Raw genomic sequence first — 21371 nt, 5'->3', positions numbered from 1 at the left:
GTTCTTGCAAAATGACTCTGAAACTAACAGAGATATGAAAAATATACACGAATACGAAAATGTATTTTTTTTTGCTGAAAATGTTCCATTTTTTACTTTTATACGATAAAAACGAATCGAGATGTTGACGTTTCAAATTTGCACATAACATTTAGTTCCCAGTACACCGTCCCTTTTTGAAAAAGATTACAAAAGTCTTAAACATGGTTTTAAACTGTTTAGTTTGAGCGAGTCGACCACTTTCTGAAAAATACCAACCTGAGTACAGGTTGGACGCTTTTCCGCACTCACAACACCTAAACCTGCAGCTCTGGCGTGGTTATATAATTTTTAATTTTAATCAAAAAAATATTCGTTAAAATTAAATAAATTATTTTTGTCGGGCAAAAAAGAGGGAGCATTCGTCAAGTCCGATACCCGCAAGATGCCACTCTAGCGCAGTACAGCTTTTTTATTGCAAAACTGTTAAATTTCAATTGAAAGTACTTATAATTAATTACAAAAGATTGTCGATCTCTTGTCCGCCAAATTTACAGCCTCGTTTCTTTAGTCACAACGTAGGTAAATATGTTACTTATGGCAGTTTATGTTTCGCGATTACAAAAGTCATGATTTTATTTTTTTACTTTCAAGTAAAACATGTTCATTTATAAGTATCCGACAAAAAAATAACTCAAACATAAAAAACGAAATTTTTTATTTTCCTTATTATTTGGTACCTACCATAGCGCGAGCAACAAAATGAGCTGAAGAAGTGTTTAGACAAGGAAAGGAAGAGGATAGATAACTCTCTTTAATAAACCTTCGTAAAATGACTTATTTTTAATTAAATTATTATTCAATTTATTAGTAATTATTTATGTATACGCTGTGAGCTCGTACGTAGAGGGGATATTTACAAATTCGCGAGCGCCAGTAGTGGCAAGTCTGTAAACCTTTACCGGAAATTTGACATAAATGTCAAAGTGATTAATTTAAAATTAAAATTAAAAACATTAATTATAAAAAATATTAGTTGGTCAAAGCTGTGGTACATATTTTTTCCTTAAATATACTTACGTTTTAAATACTGAATTTAAGTTTTTTTAATGTTCCGTAATATGTAATTATAAATTAATATATTAATCTTAGCGCCATCTACACGATAATTGTGAAAGTATCCGAAGTAAGAAATTCATATTTTATCAATAGAACGTCAAAATGATTAGCAAAATTTTAAAAAAATCGATTACAATTTATTTACTTTTTTGCGTTGTAAATATTAAGCGATAACAATTAAATAATAAATTTAAAAATTACCGGTGAAAGTTGAATTAGCAATCCGCTAGGAGCGCCACCAGCGAAGCTCAGAGCGTATACGCTGTGAGCTCGTAGGTAGAGGGGATAATTAAAAATTCGCGAGCGCCAGTAGTGACAAGTTTGTAAACCTTTACTGGAAATTTGCTTTTTGACGTTCTGCATTAAGAGTTGCATATTATAGCTTTTAAATGTCTCACGAAATTAAAGAGTGACGAAATACTGGTTACAGTAGTAACTGTGTATTCTACAACATTCCTGTCGCTAAGCATAAGGTGATTCAACGACAACAATGAATTGATACAATTAGAAAAAAGTAAGTAAACACAATTTTAATTTTAAAACGGTAGAAAAATTTGAGCTAAAGGATCAGTTAGCACACTCTCGAATTTTGACGGTTTCAATTTTACAATCCAATCCTGAAACAAAATTTGAATGCGTGAAGATAACGACCAATCACAGCAAACGTAGGATGCCGTTAACTGTCATTCATAAGTTAATATTTAAGAAGTATTATACTATAATTATATTAAATTATTATACTTTTTTGCAGAATAAATTTTTTCTAATATTAGTTGTCAACATAAACGTCAAAACGATAAGCAAAATTTAAAAAATAATCATAACGAATAATAAATTCTGTACTTACTGCTATTAATTATTATCGATTACAATCCAATTACTTCTTTACGTTGTAAATATTACACGATAAGAATTAAATAATAAGTTTGAAACAACTATTATTTGCTTTTCTACTGTCCTCTTTTAAATTCCGGCCGAACTAGGAACATTAGTCAACCGTTAGATGGCGATAGCAGCCATACCAGCGAAACTCACAGAGTATAGGCAACACTTTTTTCTTTCCAGAAAATTTCCGGTAAAAGTTATATTAGTAATCCTGTAGGTAGGTGGCGATACCAGCGAAGCTCGGAGCGGATAACATATTGCACATATCTTTTGAACTAATAGTCATAGATGACATTACAGGACTACGTTGACTGATAATTTTTAATGGGACCTTATTACAAATGATATCTCATTTGAAAGATATTAAAAATACCTATTCAATTAATACTAATTTTGTTTGGGTTTAAGTTGATTGTTGATTTTGAAATAAATTTAAAATTGTAAGGTATTTGCAGGTAATAACGCCAGCTTGGTAATATCGCCAACTCGTGATTTCTCAGAAAGTACGTTTGCTAAATAATAAATGGCAACATGGATATGTTCCTCATAGTATTCTAAATGACGTGATCATGTTTACGATGACCTTAGATTCGCCAGCGGTGTTTAGGACAGTTGAGTATCAGTGTTCGGTGTAGAAGGAGTACCGTTTATAATTTTACATCTTTTGTGTTTATTCGATTGGAGCGGCGTTATTGATTAGTAATATTATTTGATTTAAGTGATTTGTACTTTGTTTCCTAATGAGTAAAATGATGTATTCAGATTTTTACGATAGTTTTGCTTATCTTCGAAAACCAAATTACAAACAATTTATGTGCATGTCAGTAATATCGCCAAGTCCAATGGATGGTAATAACGCCTTGGCGTTACCATCCCTACTTGGAGAAGGTTGCCTTACGTCGAAGGTTGGAAAAATTAAAAAGCGCTCTGCCGTAGAGTCATCTACAAGCAACAGTGATTCTGATGATATAGAGTTACGTGATCTGGAAACAACAGATCAAGAAAAACATGACACTTCATTTTCAGATATGCTAATCACTCCAGATTATGGTACAAAAATCTTATTGTTCTTAAATAGTTACTTATTGTTATTTTTCAGCAAATATATCATTTTGAAGTATAATGTTCAATTGTTAGACCGTGTTGCATTCGAAATAATAGGTTGGCGATATTGCCAGTAAGGGTTGGAAATATCGCCAAAGATGACTTTTTTTTTTAAATTGTCCCGTAAATATGTAAAAATGCCCAAGTCATTATTTTAGTGGATTCTACGTAATTTCAAGTAGTTCATTGAATAGCTCAAGTTGTGACATATTTTTTAATATGACCCACTATCCTACAAAAAAATTCCAAACCTTAGCTTGGCGATATTACCTTCAGATACCTTAGTTTGTCATTAAATTAGTAATGATTCAAACGTCCGCCTATGATTATTTGTCAAAAAAGTCGACGTTGACGTAAAAAAATCTAGAATCTAGAGTAGTGGATCCCAACCTTTTACGTCTAGCGACCCACTTTCTTACCCATGATAATACATAATGTACGTTATTCAGCTACTGTAAAAGCCATGCCGTGACCCACTAGTGGGTCGCGACCCACCGGTTGAGAAAGGCTGATCTAGAGGATTAAAAAATGTAAACTTTTTTGACAAATAACCATAGGCGGACGTTTGAATCTTAATCCTAATCTTAATTAATTGAAATTAATTGGTCGGACTGGCTATCTGATACCGAATTTTTATCCGACTGTGCTATATTTGGATAAAGGACCCTCCAAGCTATCACTTGTGATTTGTATCCGAAATTTTGTAATCGCAAAACATAACCTGCCACAATTAACATTTTACCTACGTTGTGACTAAACAAACGAGGCTGTAAATTTGGCGGGCAAGAGATCGACAATATTTTGTATTGAATCATAATTAGGTACTTTCAATTGAAAATTAAGAGTTTTGTTACTTTTACTTTTTCGTGTCTGGATCCGACTACAGGTTTTCTGTCCAGTATCGGGCTACGTCTACACCCTTTGTATTTACGAGCCATAAATCATCGAGGGTGCACTGTGATGGGTAAAGTCTGCATACTCTCAGGGGCTCCACGTTCTGTATTTCCCCACATTCACAAAGTGCGTCGTTATCTGTCTTAATGCCCCATTTAATGAGGTTCTGTTTTACAGGTGCAACACCTGTGCGTATGCGGTTGAGTGTCCGCCAGATTCTCCAGTCCAGGTTCATTCCATTAGGTCGTTCTGGATGTAGGGGAAACAGTTCGGGTAGTTCGACGCTGACATTTCTCATAAACCTTTTCCTTGAGTCCGCTGGTTCCTGGCGGTTCGTCAAACCCGTATAATTGGTGCCTTTCATCGAAAGTTTGCCTGAACTTCTCCACATATTGTGAGGCGCATCTGCAGTCGTCTGGTGATGCGAATCCAGCTGCCCGGTACAGTAGGGGTAGAGGGGTAGGCTTCATACAACCAGTAGTTATTCTACATGTTTCATTTAACGCCGTGGTGCCTTGTTGGGCATGTCTATAGATCTACCCCAGACGGGGCAAGCATATTCCCCTGTTGAGAAACATAAGGCCTCAGCTGTTGACTTTAAGACCTGGGTGTTTGCACCCCACTGGCTCCCTAAAAGTTTCCGGAGAAGGTTTTTTCTCGTAGAAACCTTTTATCTTGTGCTCTGGCAGTGGAATTTATATGTTACTGACTGGTCTAGTATCACTCCAAGATATTTGGGCCTATCAGTATGTTCCAAGCGTTGTCCGCTCCCAAGAAACATTCAGTTTTACATGCGCCAGATAGTTTTTGAGGTTGAGGTGGAATGCACATACTTGGGTTTTAGTAGGGTTTGGCTTTAATGAGTTTTGTTTATAGTAAGTTGACATCATGTTTAAAGCTTTGCCGACTCAACTTGTGTGTGTGTTTTCCCCTTTACAGCGATACCAAGGTCGTCAGCGTAAACAAAACTCTCAGTTTGGGCGTGCATTGGTTGGTTGTTGGTGTAGATATTGAATAGAGACGGTGCCAGAACGCTTCCTTGAGGTGGGCCATTTTTTTGGGTTCTTCTTCTTTCCATTTAGTACAACGTAGAAGCGTCTATTATACAACAGTGATCTAATGATATTTACCAGGTCATAGTCAAGCACAGTGTTATAGATATTAGTTAGCAAGGTTCTGTGGTTTATCGTATGCATAGGCCGTATCATAGAGTTTTGTAATAACAAAACTGTACCGCGCTGGTGTGACATCTTGCGGGTGTCGGACTCGACAATCGCTCCCTCTTTTTTGTCCGACAAAAATAATGTATTTTATTTTAACGAATATCCTTTTGATTAAAATTAAAAATTATATAACCGCACCAGAGCTGCAAGTTTAGGTGTTGTGCGTGTGGTCCAACCTGTACTCGTTGGTACTTTTCAGAAAGTGGTAGACTCACTCAAACGAAACAGTTAAAACTATTTTTAAGACTTTTGTAATCGTTTTCAAAAAGGGACGGTATACTGGGGACTAATTTAAATAACGCATCAATCTGCAGTTTTTAATTTTTGGTAAAAAACGGGTATTTTTCACCCCTTAAAAAACCATACATTTGAGTCATATAACTTTTGAAGAGGAAGATAAATTAACCTTTTTTACAAAATTGAATCAAAATCGGTGCAGTTTTTTTAAAATTCTGAGGTTTTACAATATTTTATCCTGAAAGAATGAACTGCCTTTCTCTCTCTCTCTCTCTCTCTCTCTCTCTCTCTCTCTCTCTCTCTCTCTCTCTCTCTCTCTCTCTCTCTCTCTCTCTCTCTCTCTTTCTATGACCTGTAGCTCCAAGTGGAGGAAAGGTCGCTTTGCGCGTTTCTTAGCCGGTCTATATGATAGTGGTTGATTGACTAGGTCAATGCACTCCTTACGTCACTATTTGTTAAGTAAGCATTTCGTCAGGTCTTTTATTTATTATTTCGTTTGTCAATATCTTTCATTCCCTTGTATTTTTAGCTTAGCTTTATTTTTTAGTTCTCCCCAGCTTAGTCCTACTGATTCGTGTTCTTTCCTTACACTCCTCTTTCCAGTATTGCCTGGCCTCCCCTTTCTTCGTTTACCCAATGGCTCATATTCAAGTCCTTGTTTCGTTAGATTGTTCGAATCTTTCCTAAGCGTGTGACCAATCCATTTCCTTTTTTCTTCTCATTATAGATTCAAGAGCGGGTTCTTGCCTTGTTTTCTCCCATAATTCGGTGTTTGTAATTTTCTGTGGCCAGTATCAGTATATTCTAAGTCTCCTTCTTAGTGATTTGTTTATAAACTTTTGTACCTTACCTATATCTTGTTTATTGTTTTTCCATGTTTCAACACCGTATAGTAATACACTTTTTACACAGCTGTTAAAAATTCTAATTTTCGTTTTTCTTGTTATCACGCTGGAACTCCAAATTTTGGACAGTGAGTTAAAAGCCCATTGAACTATAATTATTCTGTTTTGGACGTCTGCTTTTGTTCCACCATCTTTCTGTATAACTGCTCCTAGATATGTGCATTTTTCTGCTTCTTTGACTTCTTCCTCGTCCAGCTTAATTTTGTCATTTTCTTCTTCAACCTTGAGTATTTCCGTTTTCTTCATGTTTAATTTTAATCCTACTCTGTTAGCTGTGTTTGATAGGTTTTTCAGTTTGTTCTCCATCTGATGTTTCTTTTCTGTCAGCAGGTATACATCATCCGCGAATTCTAAATCTTCCAATTTTCTTGTCATATTCCATGTTAATTCCGTTTTTCCATCTTCCACTCTCCTCATTATACAGTCCATAATTAATGCAAATAGCATCGGCGACAATATGCATCTCTGCTTGACGCCTGTTTCTACTTTTACATTTTCTGTTATCCTTCCATTATGTTCTATTTTTGTTTGGTAGTCTTCATAAAACATTTTGATCAGGTTGACGTATTTTTCTGGTATTCCATATAGTTTTAGTATTTTCCACATACTTTCAGGGTCCACTCTATAGAATACCTTTTCAAAGTCCACAAAGCATATCTTCTTTTGGTATTCGGTAGCCTGTTCGAGGATAATTCTAATGGTACATAATATATGATCCAAGGTAGAGCAGTTTGCCCTGAATCCTGCTTGGTTGTCTCTTAATTTTTTATCGATTTCTGGTTTTAATCTTTCGAAAGAATGGACTATTTACCAATAATATAATGATTATGATGTTTTAAAGGGATGCAGTAGAGTAAAATCGCCGTTTCAACATGCTTCCCTGATCTGTACAAAATACAAAGAAAGAGTAAGGAGGCTGTCCGGTTTAGGAATGCAGATATCTCCAGCTGTAGGTATGTGTCAAACTTATGTTTTGCTCATTTTTGATTTAGTATACAATATCGGTATTTCGCCCATCTAGACTCTATCTCTTTAAAAGATCATAAAATCAACGCTTGTCCATTATTATTTATTCCAAATTACTAATTTTATCATTATACACCTCTACCTATGTATCTATATATTTTGTAGAGGATCCTGATAGATCATGTCGAGTAGCTTGCCAAGATGCTTTGATCTCTCATAGATTCTATTTGGTAAATGGAGAAGATGGATGGTTTCCATTTGGAACCGACTGCTCTAAGGGGATGCCAGCAAATAAGAAAGCTTACTGCGTCAGCGGTAAATGCTTGGTAAGAATCTGTATAATTCATTTATTACTATACAATTATCTGCAAGTTTTATACATGCGTCTACAGTGATGAGTGCTCTAAAAACCGGCAAAATAATGTAAAAGATGGAACACATAATATGTGAAATAAAAAGAGATGAAACTAGTAGAGGTGGGAAGTTCTTTTTAAAAACCTATAAATTTACATTACATTAAATGATAGTCTCCACCTTTAGACGTTAGCTTAAGAACTAGTTGACTTCAGTCATAATTATAATACTTATGACGTTTAGTAAAATATTTTAGTTGAGATATTTTTATTATTAGTTTGATTTATAATTAAAATGGCTACTAATTCCTGTTTTTGCTAGCATCTGTCTTAATCTTTTCAATAATTTGTTTTAACATGGGAAATTAAAATATACTCTTTTTTGGCGTCGCTCGTACATAGGTACCTGGTTATGGCTAAAGTCAACTAGCCACGTATGAGAACTGGCTTTATCTCACAACTTAACAATTTTTCCATCTTTTGCGTTATTTAGCGCACTCATCACCGTATATTAAATATAGGTAACTAATTTAAGATCTTAGTTTTGAAAATTAGCGAACATATAGACAAATTAGATCAGTTCTTGTAGATAAATAGCTAATTAAAATCGAGCAAAACCTTTGAAAAGGGTAAATTTCCAGAGTGCCTTAAGACAGCCATTATTACTCCTCTTCATAAGGGTTGTGGAAAATCTAATGCCTGCAACTATATACCTTTTGACTTACTACCGGTACACGGTAAAATTATTGAGAGACTCATAAAAACCCGACTTATGTCCTTTCTCATTGATATTATTTTCATTTTATCACAAAATCAGTTCGGCTTTTTAACTTATAAATGTACCACTGATGCCATGTTTTCTGTACTAGGTACATGAGGTTTGCCAAGCACCAAACAATAACCTTTATACTGCCACTGTTTTCTGTGACTACGCCAAAGCTTTTGATTGTGTAAATCACGACATTTTAATAAAAAAACTAAATTTCTACGGAATTACAATTGGTTCCAATCTTACGTGGATAATAGGAAACAACTGGTTAAAGCAAATGATACTGACTCTAGTCTCAAAAACATTATATGTCGAGAACCACAAGGTTCAGTATTGGATCCTTTTTGGATATTTTTCCGTATCTTTATAAATGACATCTATAATTTAAAAATGGATGGAATTTTTTTTTCGGTTGATGACACCAGTATCACTTGGAGCAACTCAACTATTGCAATCCTTCATGAAACTACAACTTCTGATCTGGTTACGATAAAAATCTGGTCTGACTCTAATTTACTCTCTTTTAACGTGAATAAGACAGTAGTATTATCCTATAAAGTGCTCTTCAACTCTTGCTTCTTAATAACAGCCAGATCACTACCGTTGATTCTGTAAAATTCCTTGGTACTTTTTTTAAACATCAACCTCAAATGGTCCCTTCATATCGATTTGTTAAGTAAGAAACTTGCCTCAGCTTGCTATGCTATAAGATCTGTTTCAATGAAAATCAATTTAGCATCTTCTAAAATAATATATTTTTCTTTGTTCGAGTCTCATGTTTGATATGGTCTTCATTTTTGGGATTCCAGTACAGCTGCCCAATCTGATGTTATTTTTAAATTACAAAAGAGAGCAATGTTTGGCCTCAGAAGGACAACACATTGCAGAAGTTACTTCAAAGATCACGGAATTTTAACCTTTCCATCTTTATATAAGTATTTTAGAAACTGTCTGCTTAAGTCATAAACACCTACATGTCTTTCCAGCAAGACCTCATCATGATTATTTCACCAGAAATTTAACCTTTGATGTCTATTTATCTATCCCGTCCACTGAGTTAGTAAAGAAATCTATATTATATTCCCCAAAAAAACTATACAACCATCTCAAGTTCTGTAAAATGACAAACGCCTATCAAAAGTACATAGAAGAGTTTCTTAATGACTAACTAAGAGATTACAGTAATGTACAAGTAACTAACAGTTATTTATAAGTGTTAAAAGTACACGTTTAAGGCACGCATGTGAAAGTTTGCAGAATGAGCGATAGCGAGTTCTGCAATTCACATGAGTGCCTTATAAATGTACTTTTTAACACGCATATCATACAATATTTTTTCTACAAACGTAATTACAGGACAATATCTACAAAAGCTTTTACTTGAACTTGACTGACATTCCATTTTTATATTTTTTTGACATTACATCAAAATTGTCTATACGGTCAATACGAACTGCAGTGCCTTAAAAATATTTTAAAGCACTAGTGCCTTAAAGTAACATTTTTAACGCACGTATGGAGTGCTAAAAATTGCATTTTTAACACGGTTGTAGAAAAAGTATATTTATCTATATTTGGATGTCATATGCAGCACCTTAAACGTATTAGTTCCTATGTTTGTATTTAATTTGTTGTATGTTCAGCTTGTAATTTATATAAATTTTGCAATATATTGTTTTTGTTTTTGCTTTACTTTAATAATTTATATTTTTTAATATTAACGATTTATCGAATTTCAGTAAATTGCATTTGATATTGTTATTTTTGGACTCTATGTAGATAAGCTTTGTCCATAAACTTGTAAAATTTTCAGTGACAATAAAGCATATTTCTATCAGGACTATTAAGACGAGGCATTTAATTTTTTTTTAGGAATTTGGCACAGATGACACACCAGTATCTGAGAGTGAATTTACTCTTGCATTGCTTTCGAGAGCGAAGAGATCTTTGTATGATAACAATAATTCTACCAAAATAACCATGAAACTTAATCAAATGGAACTGGATAATATTATAAAAGATTTACACCGAACTTTAGCAGGTACGAAAATATAAAATTAAGTTGTAGGTAAACTAAAAGTCAAAACAATTAAGCATGCTCGTAATAGATTTCATCATCACACAACCAAATTTGTCCACTGTCGGACATAGGCCTCCTCAAGATGTCTCCACCCTTCTCTGTCCTGGGCAGCTGCAATCCAGTTTGTCGCTATTCTCTTAATATCGTCGGTCCATCTGGTAGGTGGTCTTCCACGACTTCGTTTGTCCGCCCTTGGCCGCCACTCTAAGATCTTCCTTGTCCATCTGTTGTCTCTCTGTCTTGCGACGTGTCCTGACCATTTCCACTTCAACTTCGTAATGCGCTTTATGATGTCTTCCACTCCAGTTCTTCGCCGTAACTCATCATTTCGTATTCTGTCTCTCAAAGTTAGGCCAAGCATGGATCTTTCCATTTTTCGTTGTGCTACTTGTAATTTTCTTATTGATGTTTTAGTCAATGTCAGTGTTTCAGCTCCATAAGTAAGCACCGGAAGTACGCACTGGTTAAATGCTTTTCTTTTTAGCTTTATTGGGATGTTTTCCTTGAACACGTCTCTTAGTTTGCCATACGCTGCCCATCCTAAAGCTATTCTTCTAGATAATTGTATGTGGTCCAGATAGATGTATTTGTGAACTGTTTCGATATGGCAGTTTTCTAGTGTCAGTGGTCCGCTAGGTACTAAATTGGTCATCATTTTAGTTTTCCCAAAATTTATTTCCAACCCTTCTTTTTGAGAAACTCTTTGTAGTTCTTGCAGCATTTCGTGGGCTTCCTTTAAGTCGTCGGTTATTAAAACTATATCATCTGCAAATCGTAGGTGGTTCAGCATTTCGCCATCGATATTCAAACCTCTATTTTCCCATTCTAACATCTGGAATGCATGCTGCATTACGGCATTGAATAGTTTTATTTTTTGAATTTGGGTATAGAGGTTTATTGCTGTTGTGGCATTTGCATATATAAGTTGAATAATGTTGGAATACCGGTAGTCGATTTTACAATCTCTCAAAGCTCTTAAGATGGCTACCATTTCGATAGTGTCAAAGGCTTTTTTGTAGTCAACAAATACTAGAACTAGCAGCCGGTTGTACTCCATAGTTTTTTCGATTAGGACCTTTAGGCAAGTTAGATGGTCATTTGTACCATACCCAGGCTGGAAACCTGCCTGTTCTCTCGGTTGGCATGTTTCTAGCTTGTTCTCGTAATAGATTTAATGACATCATAACCCACCGTTACCAACTTGACGGAAAACAAATTCAACAAATTTTTCCTCATATACAGGGTGTTTCATTAATAATTGTCCATATAGTAACTGGAGAAACCTTAGCACAAAATACGAAGATTTAACCTAAAACACTTAAATAAAATGTGGTTCCTTACTGAATTACAGGGTGTTTTATCTAGAAATTTTAAAATTATTTTTGCTCAGCATTTTAAAACTATTCGACGTATCCTTTTCATACTTGGTAGAAAGTGCGACTACAATACACCCTACTAAATTGTGATAAACAAACGTTTCTAGCTACTACCAGAGGCGTACGACAGGGGATAGTGAATGGTTGACCTTTCTCAAATTCTACGCCACTGGAGGAATTACTATTTTAGTGCCATTTTTAGATTCTACAATACTATCTACGTAAATAATATACTCTTGATTGGTAACGATAAAGTCATTAGTTTTCGAGATATTTGAAGTTAAATATGAAACGGCACAGTTATTTTGATTAATTTATTATATTATTTATAATTTATATGAATAAAATTTAAAAATTATTTCTACCCAGTACTTTAAAACTATTTGGCGTATCCTTATCATAGTTAGCAAAAAGTGTGGGTACTGTACACCCTACTAAATTAAGATAATTTAACGTTTCTAGGTACTACCAGAGGCGTACGACAGGGGATAGTTGCTGGTTGACCCTTCCCAAATTCTACGCCACTGACGAAATTTCTGTTTTAGTGTAATTTTTTGATTTTCCAATACTTTTTATGTAAATAATATACTTTACATTCGTAACATAAAATGATTAGTTTTCGAGTTATTTGAAATTAAAAATGAAGCGACACAATATTAATCAAAATAACTGTGTCGTTTCATTTTTAACTTCAAAGATCTCGAAAACTAATGACTTTATCGTTACGAATGAAAAGTATATTATTTTCATAGAAAGTGTCGGAGAATCCAAAAATTGAACTAAAATAGCAATTTCGCCACTGGCGTAGAATTTGGAAAGGGTCAACCATTCACTTTCCCCCGTCGTACGGCTCTGGTAATAGCCAGAAACGTTTGTTTAACATAATTTAGTAGTTTGTATAGTGCCTATACTTTCTGCCACGTATAAAAAGGATACGTCAAATAGTTTTAAAATGCTGAGCAAAAATAGTTTTTAAATTTTTAGATAAAACACCCTGTAACTCAGTAAGGAACCACATTTTATTTAAGTGTTTTAGGTTAAATCTTCGTATTTTGTGCTAAGGTTTCTCCAGTTACCATATGGACAATTATTAATGAAACACCCTGTATATTAGTTTTTCGCTACCCTCAAGTTTAGCAGGAAAACGCTGTTGCCAAATAAATAACGTATTGTCTTTACCACAGCAGCTACCGGCTACACTGTTTCTCTTTGTCTTTAAGAGTGTGAAACAAAGATGTAATATAAGTTTCAAAGTCATGTTGTTTTATAAAAAGTTATGTAAGATGTTTGTTTGTTTATTTTTTTTTCTTCATTTTTATGGCCTTTGGGAGCTGTGCCCATTTAGCCAGCAACATTTCTTAAAACTAACGCCCAACTAAACCTCCAACAAAACAAGACTATTACGAACCTAATCGACCAATCAAGGATAGGGAAGGGAAAGTGAAGTTGTTTAAAAAATAAACTGTCGTTAAATTATAAACTTTACAGTGATGAGCGCGCTAATAACCGGCAAAATAGCGCAAAAGATGGAAAACATAATACATTGCGAAACAAAAAGAGATGAAACTAGTGGAGGTGGAAATGATCGTTATAAACTTATAAATTAACATTACATTACATAGTTTCCCACCTTTAGACGTCTGTGACTGGAGTATTTTATAAAATTGTACTGTCAGAGTGACAGTTATCATACTCCTCTGATAGTCTAAAGGGGGAAACTATGTAATGTAATGTTAATTTATACGTTTATAACTATCATTTCCATCTCCACTAGTTTCATCTTTTTTTGTTGCGCAATGTATTATGTTTTCAATCTTTTGCGCTATTTTGCCGGTTATTAGCGCGCTCATCACTGTATTTGCAAAACTGTATTGTCAAACAATAATTTGACATTATATTTAACCTCCAATATAGACGGTTTCGTTTTGATTCAATTCGAGTCTCTTACCATCCTATGACACGTATTTCTAGGTTTACCCGTTATCAAAGAGGCGTTACAAGAAGACTGAATTGAATCAAAACGCACTGACTAGTTGGTAAATATATTTAAATATTCTACCAACGTATGCCTTTAGCGACCTCTAATGAGGAACGATGAAGTGAGTGTCGATAACGATTAAAGTAGATTATGAACCTGAGGCATATCTATGCCATCGGGCGATGCTATGAATCCATTTCACTAAATAAAGCATCAGCAGTTTACCCATCTAAACCACTATCACCTCTACAACCGTTAATTTGTACTCTTCACCGGGTGTAGCGTGAAACCAAATAAAAATAGACGGTTTCGTTTTGATTCAATGCTAGTGTCTTACCATCCTCTGACACGTGTTTATAGGTTTGCTCGTTATCAAAGAGGCTTTGTAAGAAGACTGCACTGAATCAAAACGCACCGTCTAGTTCTTCTCTTCTTCTTCTTCTTTTTATATAAACATGACTCTGTCTGTTTTTTCAATGTGTCTCTAGTAAGTTGTCGTTCCATCGTTTTCGTGGTGTTCCCACTGATCGTCTTCCTATTGGGGAACCGTCTCTCGCTGTCCTATTTAATAGAGTACTATTTATTGTCGTTCGACTTAGGTGGCCATTCCATTCTATTCTTATGTTTCTTACCCAGTTATTAATATCCACCTTGCATCTCCGTCATATATCTGTACTTCTAGCTCTGTCCCATCATAGAGTCTTACCATCGATTTTTCGAAGGGTTTCCATCTCCGCTGTTTCGAGAGAGTGGCGGATCCAGGAGAGGGCGATGGGGGCGATCGACCCCCCCTCTCAAACCAAGTTATATACATATAAAGATTACAGAAGCATTCAGTAAAATCCTTTATAAAAGGTATATATTTAAAATCCCTAAAAAGGGCTACATCACAATCACATAACTAGTTTTCGACTGGTTTACCAGTCATCATAAGTGCTTATGCTAACCACCAAGATATAATTTAACAAAAATATGTGGGTCAAAGCCCTGTATAAGTAATCCCTCAAGGAAACATCGGTTGAAAATGCTAACTTAAGCATGGATGTTTAAGGAATTTTAGTAATATGCCCCAGGTAACATCTGAGCTTTTGTTTTGACTTGTTCACATGGTGAAGGTATGGCAGCAAGCAGTGGCGGATCCAGGGGGTGTGATGGGGGCGATCGGCCCCCCCTCTTAACCCAAGGGATTTTTTTTAATTATAATATAAAGATTACAAAAACATTTATTAATTTTTTCAAATGGATAATTATACATGTCAAAATTACAGTATTATATGAATTATGAATTACATATAAATATATTTTATTAGTATGGGACTTGGCTAAAACGGGCCAGTGACGCCAGTGTATTTGGAAATGAGTAATTTATAATCCTTATAAATTAAGAATTAAAAATGATCACAATAAGCATATTTCAAAAAATATGTAATCCTATATACTATATACTGTGAACGCAACTTAAGCATCTCCACGTATAATTATAAAATCGTTTGCAGGTAAAACAGATTCGCCGAAAATCTCTCGAAAATTGCGCGCCTAGCAAATACTATCTTAATTCGCCGAAAATATTATGTGGATTCGTAGATTCGTACAGATCTTAGTTTGTAAATTGTTAGCGTGATTCATAGTATTTTGAGTTTCTTCTTCTTTTTTTATATTAATATAGTTTGTGATTTACGAAGAGTTATAAGATGTCAAATAAACGAAATGAATCAGAAGCTTCTACCGAGAACTTAAAAAGTAAAAAATTCAAATGTCACAATATAACTGATTATTTTTTTTTTAAATCAACGTAATTTGGGTGATAATATTAATAGTAATGATGATAATAAATATGTACAAGGTACATCTTATCAGATAGATCATAGTATGAGACCTACTGATCTTGGATTAAATTTAAGTTCTGAGAGCATTCAAAACAAGTCATGCGATTTATGCAAGTCATGCAGTAAATACCAATTCTACTTTCGAGAGTTTTATGGAAAAAGGTATGTCTTATATGCATGAAAGTATGTCTTATTAGTCTTATATATTATATAAGTATATTTTATATCACGTTTGACAGAAGTATTTCTCCACAAGTACGATAGATAGTCATTTATGTCGCGGGATGCAATTATCCACATATATAAAATTATGGTAATAAATTAAATTTTAAACTTCATATGGGAAAGTACATCATGTGACACCTCATTTAAAAGCTTTTGAGATACTGATTACAAAAATGTATAGGCAATACTTGTGCAAAATGTCGGTCCAATGCTTTTTAAACGCATTCATTTTTTTTTATAACCGTCAGAAAACTAATAAGTATTTTTGAAAAATTTAAACGCAAAATGCAAGATTACCTTTTTACCGAGGGTTGAAAGTCCCTGAAAACTTCTTTAATGTTTATTTTAATAAGTTACAAGGCTGAAAAAAGAGAAAATTGAGTATGATTTTTAACACGTTGACGGGCAGTGCGTCAAATATATAAGCAAGTGTTGTGACACTATATTGTATTTTGCAAAGTTGAATAGGGGAAAATGCAACGTCTATAGACGTTCTGTCACATTACATCAATGGAAATTAGACGTCTATAGACGTTCTGTCCGTTAGCCTGTTAATTTCAAATATATCATTCAAAAGAATCTTTTTGTTTATTCTAATGGACTTTCGGCCCTCGGTAATAATGTAATATTTTATTCTGCGTTTAAATTTTTCAAATATTCTCGTATTAGTTTTCTCAGGATTCGAAAAAAAATTAATGCGTTTAAAAAGCATTTGACAAAAATTTTGCGCATGTACGTATTATACATTTTTGTAATCAGTATTTCAAACGATTTTAAATGAGGTGTCACATGATGTACTTTCCCATTACGAAATAAAATTAAAACTATTTCGACATGAATTTTTTTGCCTTGCAAAAAGTAAAGTATTTTGATTTTTTGAAAATTACATTCGGTTAATTCATTATTACATTTCCGAAACTACTGTAAGTTGTTAACTTATAAAGTCTCATTTTGTAGGTTTTTTAAATTTGAATGATAATTCACTATATATATTTATTTTTTTCGTCAACTTTATATACAGGGTGAGTCATGAGGAACTGTACATACTCCTACCTCGTATAGAGGCCCCTATGGGGAATAACAAATGACCATTAAAAAGTGTCTGCTCCCATTGTTTAATAATATACAGGGTGAGTTTCGAATTTTGACAGAAATTTGTATTCGTCATAATTTTTGAACGGTCAGATCGATGTGTCTCTTATTTTGGTCAATCGTTACACTATTGCCACCTAATCAACTGATTTATTCAAACTAGAAAAAAATCAGGTCTGGCTTTAAAAAAATTAGTTCGTTTGGGTCTTAGAAAAAATTTCACCCTGTATAAGCTTTTTGAAAAATCTAATATGAATTTTACAAATTAGACAAATAGGCAATTAAAATAACATATTTATTTTTTTCCGCACACGATTGCTTAATTTTTTATAAAAAAATCAAATTTGATTATGAATTAAAAGTTTGGTAAAGTGAACCATTCTTCTTCTTCTTCTTCTTTTGCCCTTTAATTCGTCAAATTCTGAACATAGGCTTCCCCCAGTTTCCTCCATTCGCTTCTGTTTAGTGCTTTCTGTTTCCAGTGCGTTCCTCCTATCTTTTTAATGTCGTCTCCCCATCTCATCTGGGGTCGTCCTCTTGCTCTCTTTCCTGTCCATGGTCTCCATTGTTGTATCGTGCTATTCCACCTATTGTCCGTTTGTCTAGCGTTATGACCTGCGAAGCTCCATTTTAGCCTGGTTATATGTTGACCTGCGTCTTTGACTTTTGTTCTATTTCTGACCCAGTTGTTTTGCTTTTTGTCTGTCAATTTTACTCCTAACATTGCTCTCTCCATGGCTCTTTGTGTCTTTATTATTTTATCCATGTTTGCCTTGGTCAAGGTCCATGTTTGGCATGCGTATGTGAGAATTGGGAGTATGCACTGGTCAAACACTCTTGTTTTTAAGTATTGTTGTATTTTTTTATTCTTTAGGACCCATTTTAATTTTCCAAATCCTGCCCAGGCTAATCTGACCCTTCTTTTTACCTCCGCTGTTTGGTTTTCCTTATTTATTTTTATAATCTGTCCCAAATATATATAATCATTAACCGCTTCTATTGTGGTGTCGTTTAGTATTACGTTTCTATTGTCTTGTGTGTTTGTCATTGTTTTTGTTTTGGCAAAATTCATTTTTAGACCTATTTGTTCGGATTCATTTGCTAGTTCGGTTAGCATGGTTTGTAGTTCTTCAAAACTTGATGCTATGACTACTACATCGTCTGCATATCTTAGGTGGTTTAGTTTCTTTCCATTTATGTTTATTCCCATGTTTGTCCATTCCATTGTTTTGAAAACATCTTCCAGTGCTAATGTAAATAGTTTAGGAGAAATAACATCTCCCTGTCACACTCATCTGTTAATTGGTATGGGTTTTGTGGTTTCTTCCAATTGTACTGTCATTGTTGCTTTCTTATATATATTATGTATTAGCATTCTGTATCTGGAATCTATTCGACAGTTGTTTATAGCTTTTTCTATTGCCCACATTTCCACGCTGTCAAATGCTTTTTCGTAGTCAACGAACGCTAAGTGCAGATCTATATGGTATTCGTTAGCTTTTTCTATTAGTGTCCTAATTGTTAGAACAAAGTTTGTTTTCTAACAAAGTGAACCATAGATTTAACAAAATTAACTTTTATTACCAAAATTAATTTTTTTTAACAAATATTTAATTTATGTTACCACCAATCAACTGATTTATTCAAACAAGAAAAAAATCAGGCCCGGATTTAAAAAAATAAGTTCGTTTTGGTCTTAGAAAAAATTTCACCCTGTATACGCTTTTATACGCTGTATACCTGAAAAACTCTTAATATGATTTTTACAAATTAGACAAATAGGCCATTAAAATGGCATATTTATTTTTTTCCCCACACGATTACTTAATTTTTTATAAAAAAAAAATCAAATTTGACTATGAATAATTAAAAGTTTGGTAAAGTGAACCATAGATTTAAAAAAAAAACTTTTATTACAAAAATGAATTTTTTCTGAACAAATATTTAATTTATGTTATCACCCAATCAACTGATTTATTCAAACTAGAAAAAAATCAGGCCCGGATTTAAAAAATTAGTTTATTTGGGTCTTAGAAAAAATTTCACCTTGTATACGTTTTTTGAAAACTCTAATATGAATTTTACAAATAAGACAAATTGGCAATTAAAACGGCTTATTTATTTTTTCCCCACACGATTACTTATTTTTTTATTAAAAAATCAAATTTGACTATGCATAAAAAGTTTGGCAAAGTTTTTGCATATATTTAAAAAAATTAACTTTTTTTACAAAAGTTAATTTACAAAAACAACGTTTTTCTTAAAATTAAAAGTTTTACCATTTTTTTTTCTATAACACGTCTAGATCTAAAACTTCCCATAACACTTCTTTTGGACTCTATAGTTTAACATAGACGTGATCAAATTGATAAATTTTAAATTTTCCCACCTAATTTTTGCGATTTACAAGTTTGCAACTTTTACAAGAAGAAGACTGAAAGTCTACAACAATTTTCATAGTCTTCACAATGGTAAGAGGTATGTGCTGTAAATATTTCAGAAAAAAAAATATTAAAATGGAACAGAGTTGTAGCGAGTTAAACCGTGAGTTCATTTTTTTTTTTTCATTTTTAGGTTAAAATTCCGATTTTGACAAATTTGATTTTTTAATAAAAAATTAAGTAATCGTGTGGGGAAAAAATAAATATGCCATTTTAATTGCATATTTGTCTTATTTGTAAAATTCATATTAGAGTTTTCAAAAAGCGTATACATGGTGAAATTTTTTCTAAGAACAAAAAGAAATAATTTTTTAAATCCGGACCTGATTTTTCTCTAGTTTGAATAAATCAGTTGTTTGCATGGTAACATAAATTACTTATTTGTGCAAAAAAAATTAATTTTTGTAATAAAAGTTATTTTTTTTAAATCTATGGTTCACTTTACCAAACTTTTAATTCATAGTGAAATTTGATTTTTTTATAAAAAATTAAGTAATCGTGTGCGGAAAAAAAATAAATATGCCATTTTAATTGCCTATTTGTCTAATTTGTAAAATTCATATTAGAGTTTTCAAAAAGTGTATACAGGGTTAAATTTTTTCTAAGACCAAAACGAACTAATTTTTTTAAAGCCGAATCTGATTTTTTTCTAGTTTGAATAAATTAGTTGATTAGGTGGTAATAGTGTAACGATTGGCCAAAATAAGAGACACATCGATCTGACCGTTCAAAAATTATGACGAATAAAAATTTCTGTCAAAATGCGAAACTCGCCCTGCATATTATTAAAAAATGGGAGCAGACACTTTTTAATGGTCATTTGTTATTCCCCATAGGAGCCTCTATACGAGGTAGAAGTATGTACAGTTCCTCATGACTCACCCTGTATAGGGTGTCCCAGCCCAAAAGTAGCGGAACCGTTGAAATATTTCGCGAAATGAACATCGGATTGAAAAAATGAAAAATATGTGTTCAATAATTTTTAAAAATCTATCAAATGATACCAAACACGACCCCCTGCGTGGGATGGGGGTAACTTTAAAATATGTAATGGAGACCCCCAGTTTTAATTGCAGAGTTGGATTCCTTACATAAAAGTAAGCAACTTTTATTCGAGACATTTTTTCGAATTCTGGATAGATGGCGCTATAATCGGAAAAACGAATTATCGTGATACCATGGGTAATTTATAGAAATTGTTTAATATATATAGAAACACATTCTCAAATGAAAAATCAAAAAACACAAGTTGAACATTTTTCAAAATCCTATCGAATCGAATGCCACCAAACACGACACGGTGTCATTCGATAGGTTTTTGAAAAATATTAAACACGTGATTTTTAGTTTTTTATTTGGAAGTGTATTTCTCGAGACAGACTATTTCTATATTATTCTATTTCTATAGAATAGAAAAAATGTCTCGAATAAAAGTTGCTTACTTTTACGTAAGGAATCCAAATCTGCAATAAAAACTGGGGGTTTCTATTTACGACTTTAAATTGAGCCCCATCCCACCTCTAGGGGTTGGAGTAGGGGGTCGTATTTGGTGTCCCTCGATAGATTTTTAAATATTACTGAACAGGTATTTTTCAGTTCTTCGATCCGATTTTCATTTTAGCCAATCGGCCCCCCCTCTCAACGATGCTGGATCCGCAGCTGGCAGCAAGTGACTTGCTGCCATACCTTCACCATGTGAAGTCACTTGCTGCCATACCTTCACCATGTGAACAAGTGAATACAAAAGCTCAGATGTTACCTGGGGCATATTACTAAAATACCTTAAACATCCATGCTTAAGTTAGCATTTTCAACCGATGTTTCCTTGAGGGATTACTTATACAGGGCGTTGACCCACATATGTTTGTTAAATTATATCTTGCTGGTTAGCATGTAAGCACTGATGATGACTGGTAAAT

General features: G+C 33.6%; 1 protein-coding gene across 1 annotated transcript in view; it reads left to right on the top strand.

The window, feature by feature from the left end:
• LOC114330753 (A disintegrin and metalloproteinase with thrombospondin motifs adt-1-like) overlaps window positions 1–21371 on the top strand; it is a 385883-nt gene that overhangs the window by 360990 nt on the left and 3522 nt on the right. The window contains exons 15-17 of the mRNA XM_050656578.1: window positions 7188–7299; window positions 7478–7638; window positions 10307–10475. Coding sequence (XP_050512535.1) covers window positions 7188–7299; window positions 7478–7638; window positions 10307–10475 — 442 coding nt within the window. The remainder of the gene's footprint in view (window positions 1–7187; window positions 7300–7477; window positions 7639–10306; window positions 10476–21371) is intronic.

The sequence above is a fragment of the Diabrotica virgifera genome, chromosome 7, assembly GCF_917563875.1.
Source record: "Diabrotica virgifera virgifera chromosome 7, PGI_DIABVI_V3a".
NCBI lineage: Eukaryota > Metazoa > Arthropoda > Insecta > Coleoptera > Chrysomelidae > Diabrotica > Diabrotica virgifera.
This window is presented reverse-complemented; position numbering and strand designations above follow the sequence as displayed.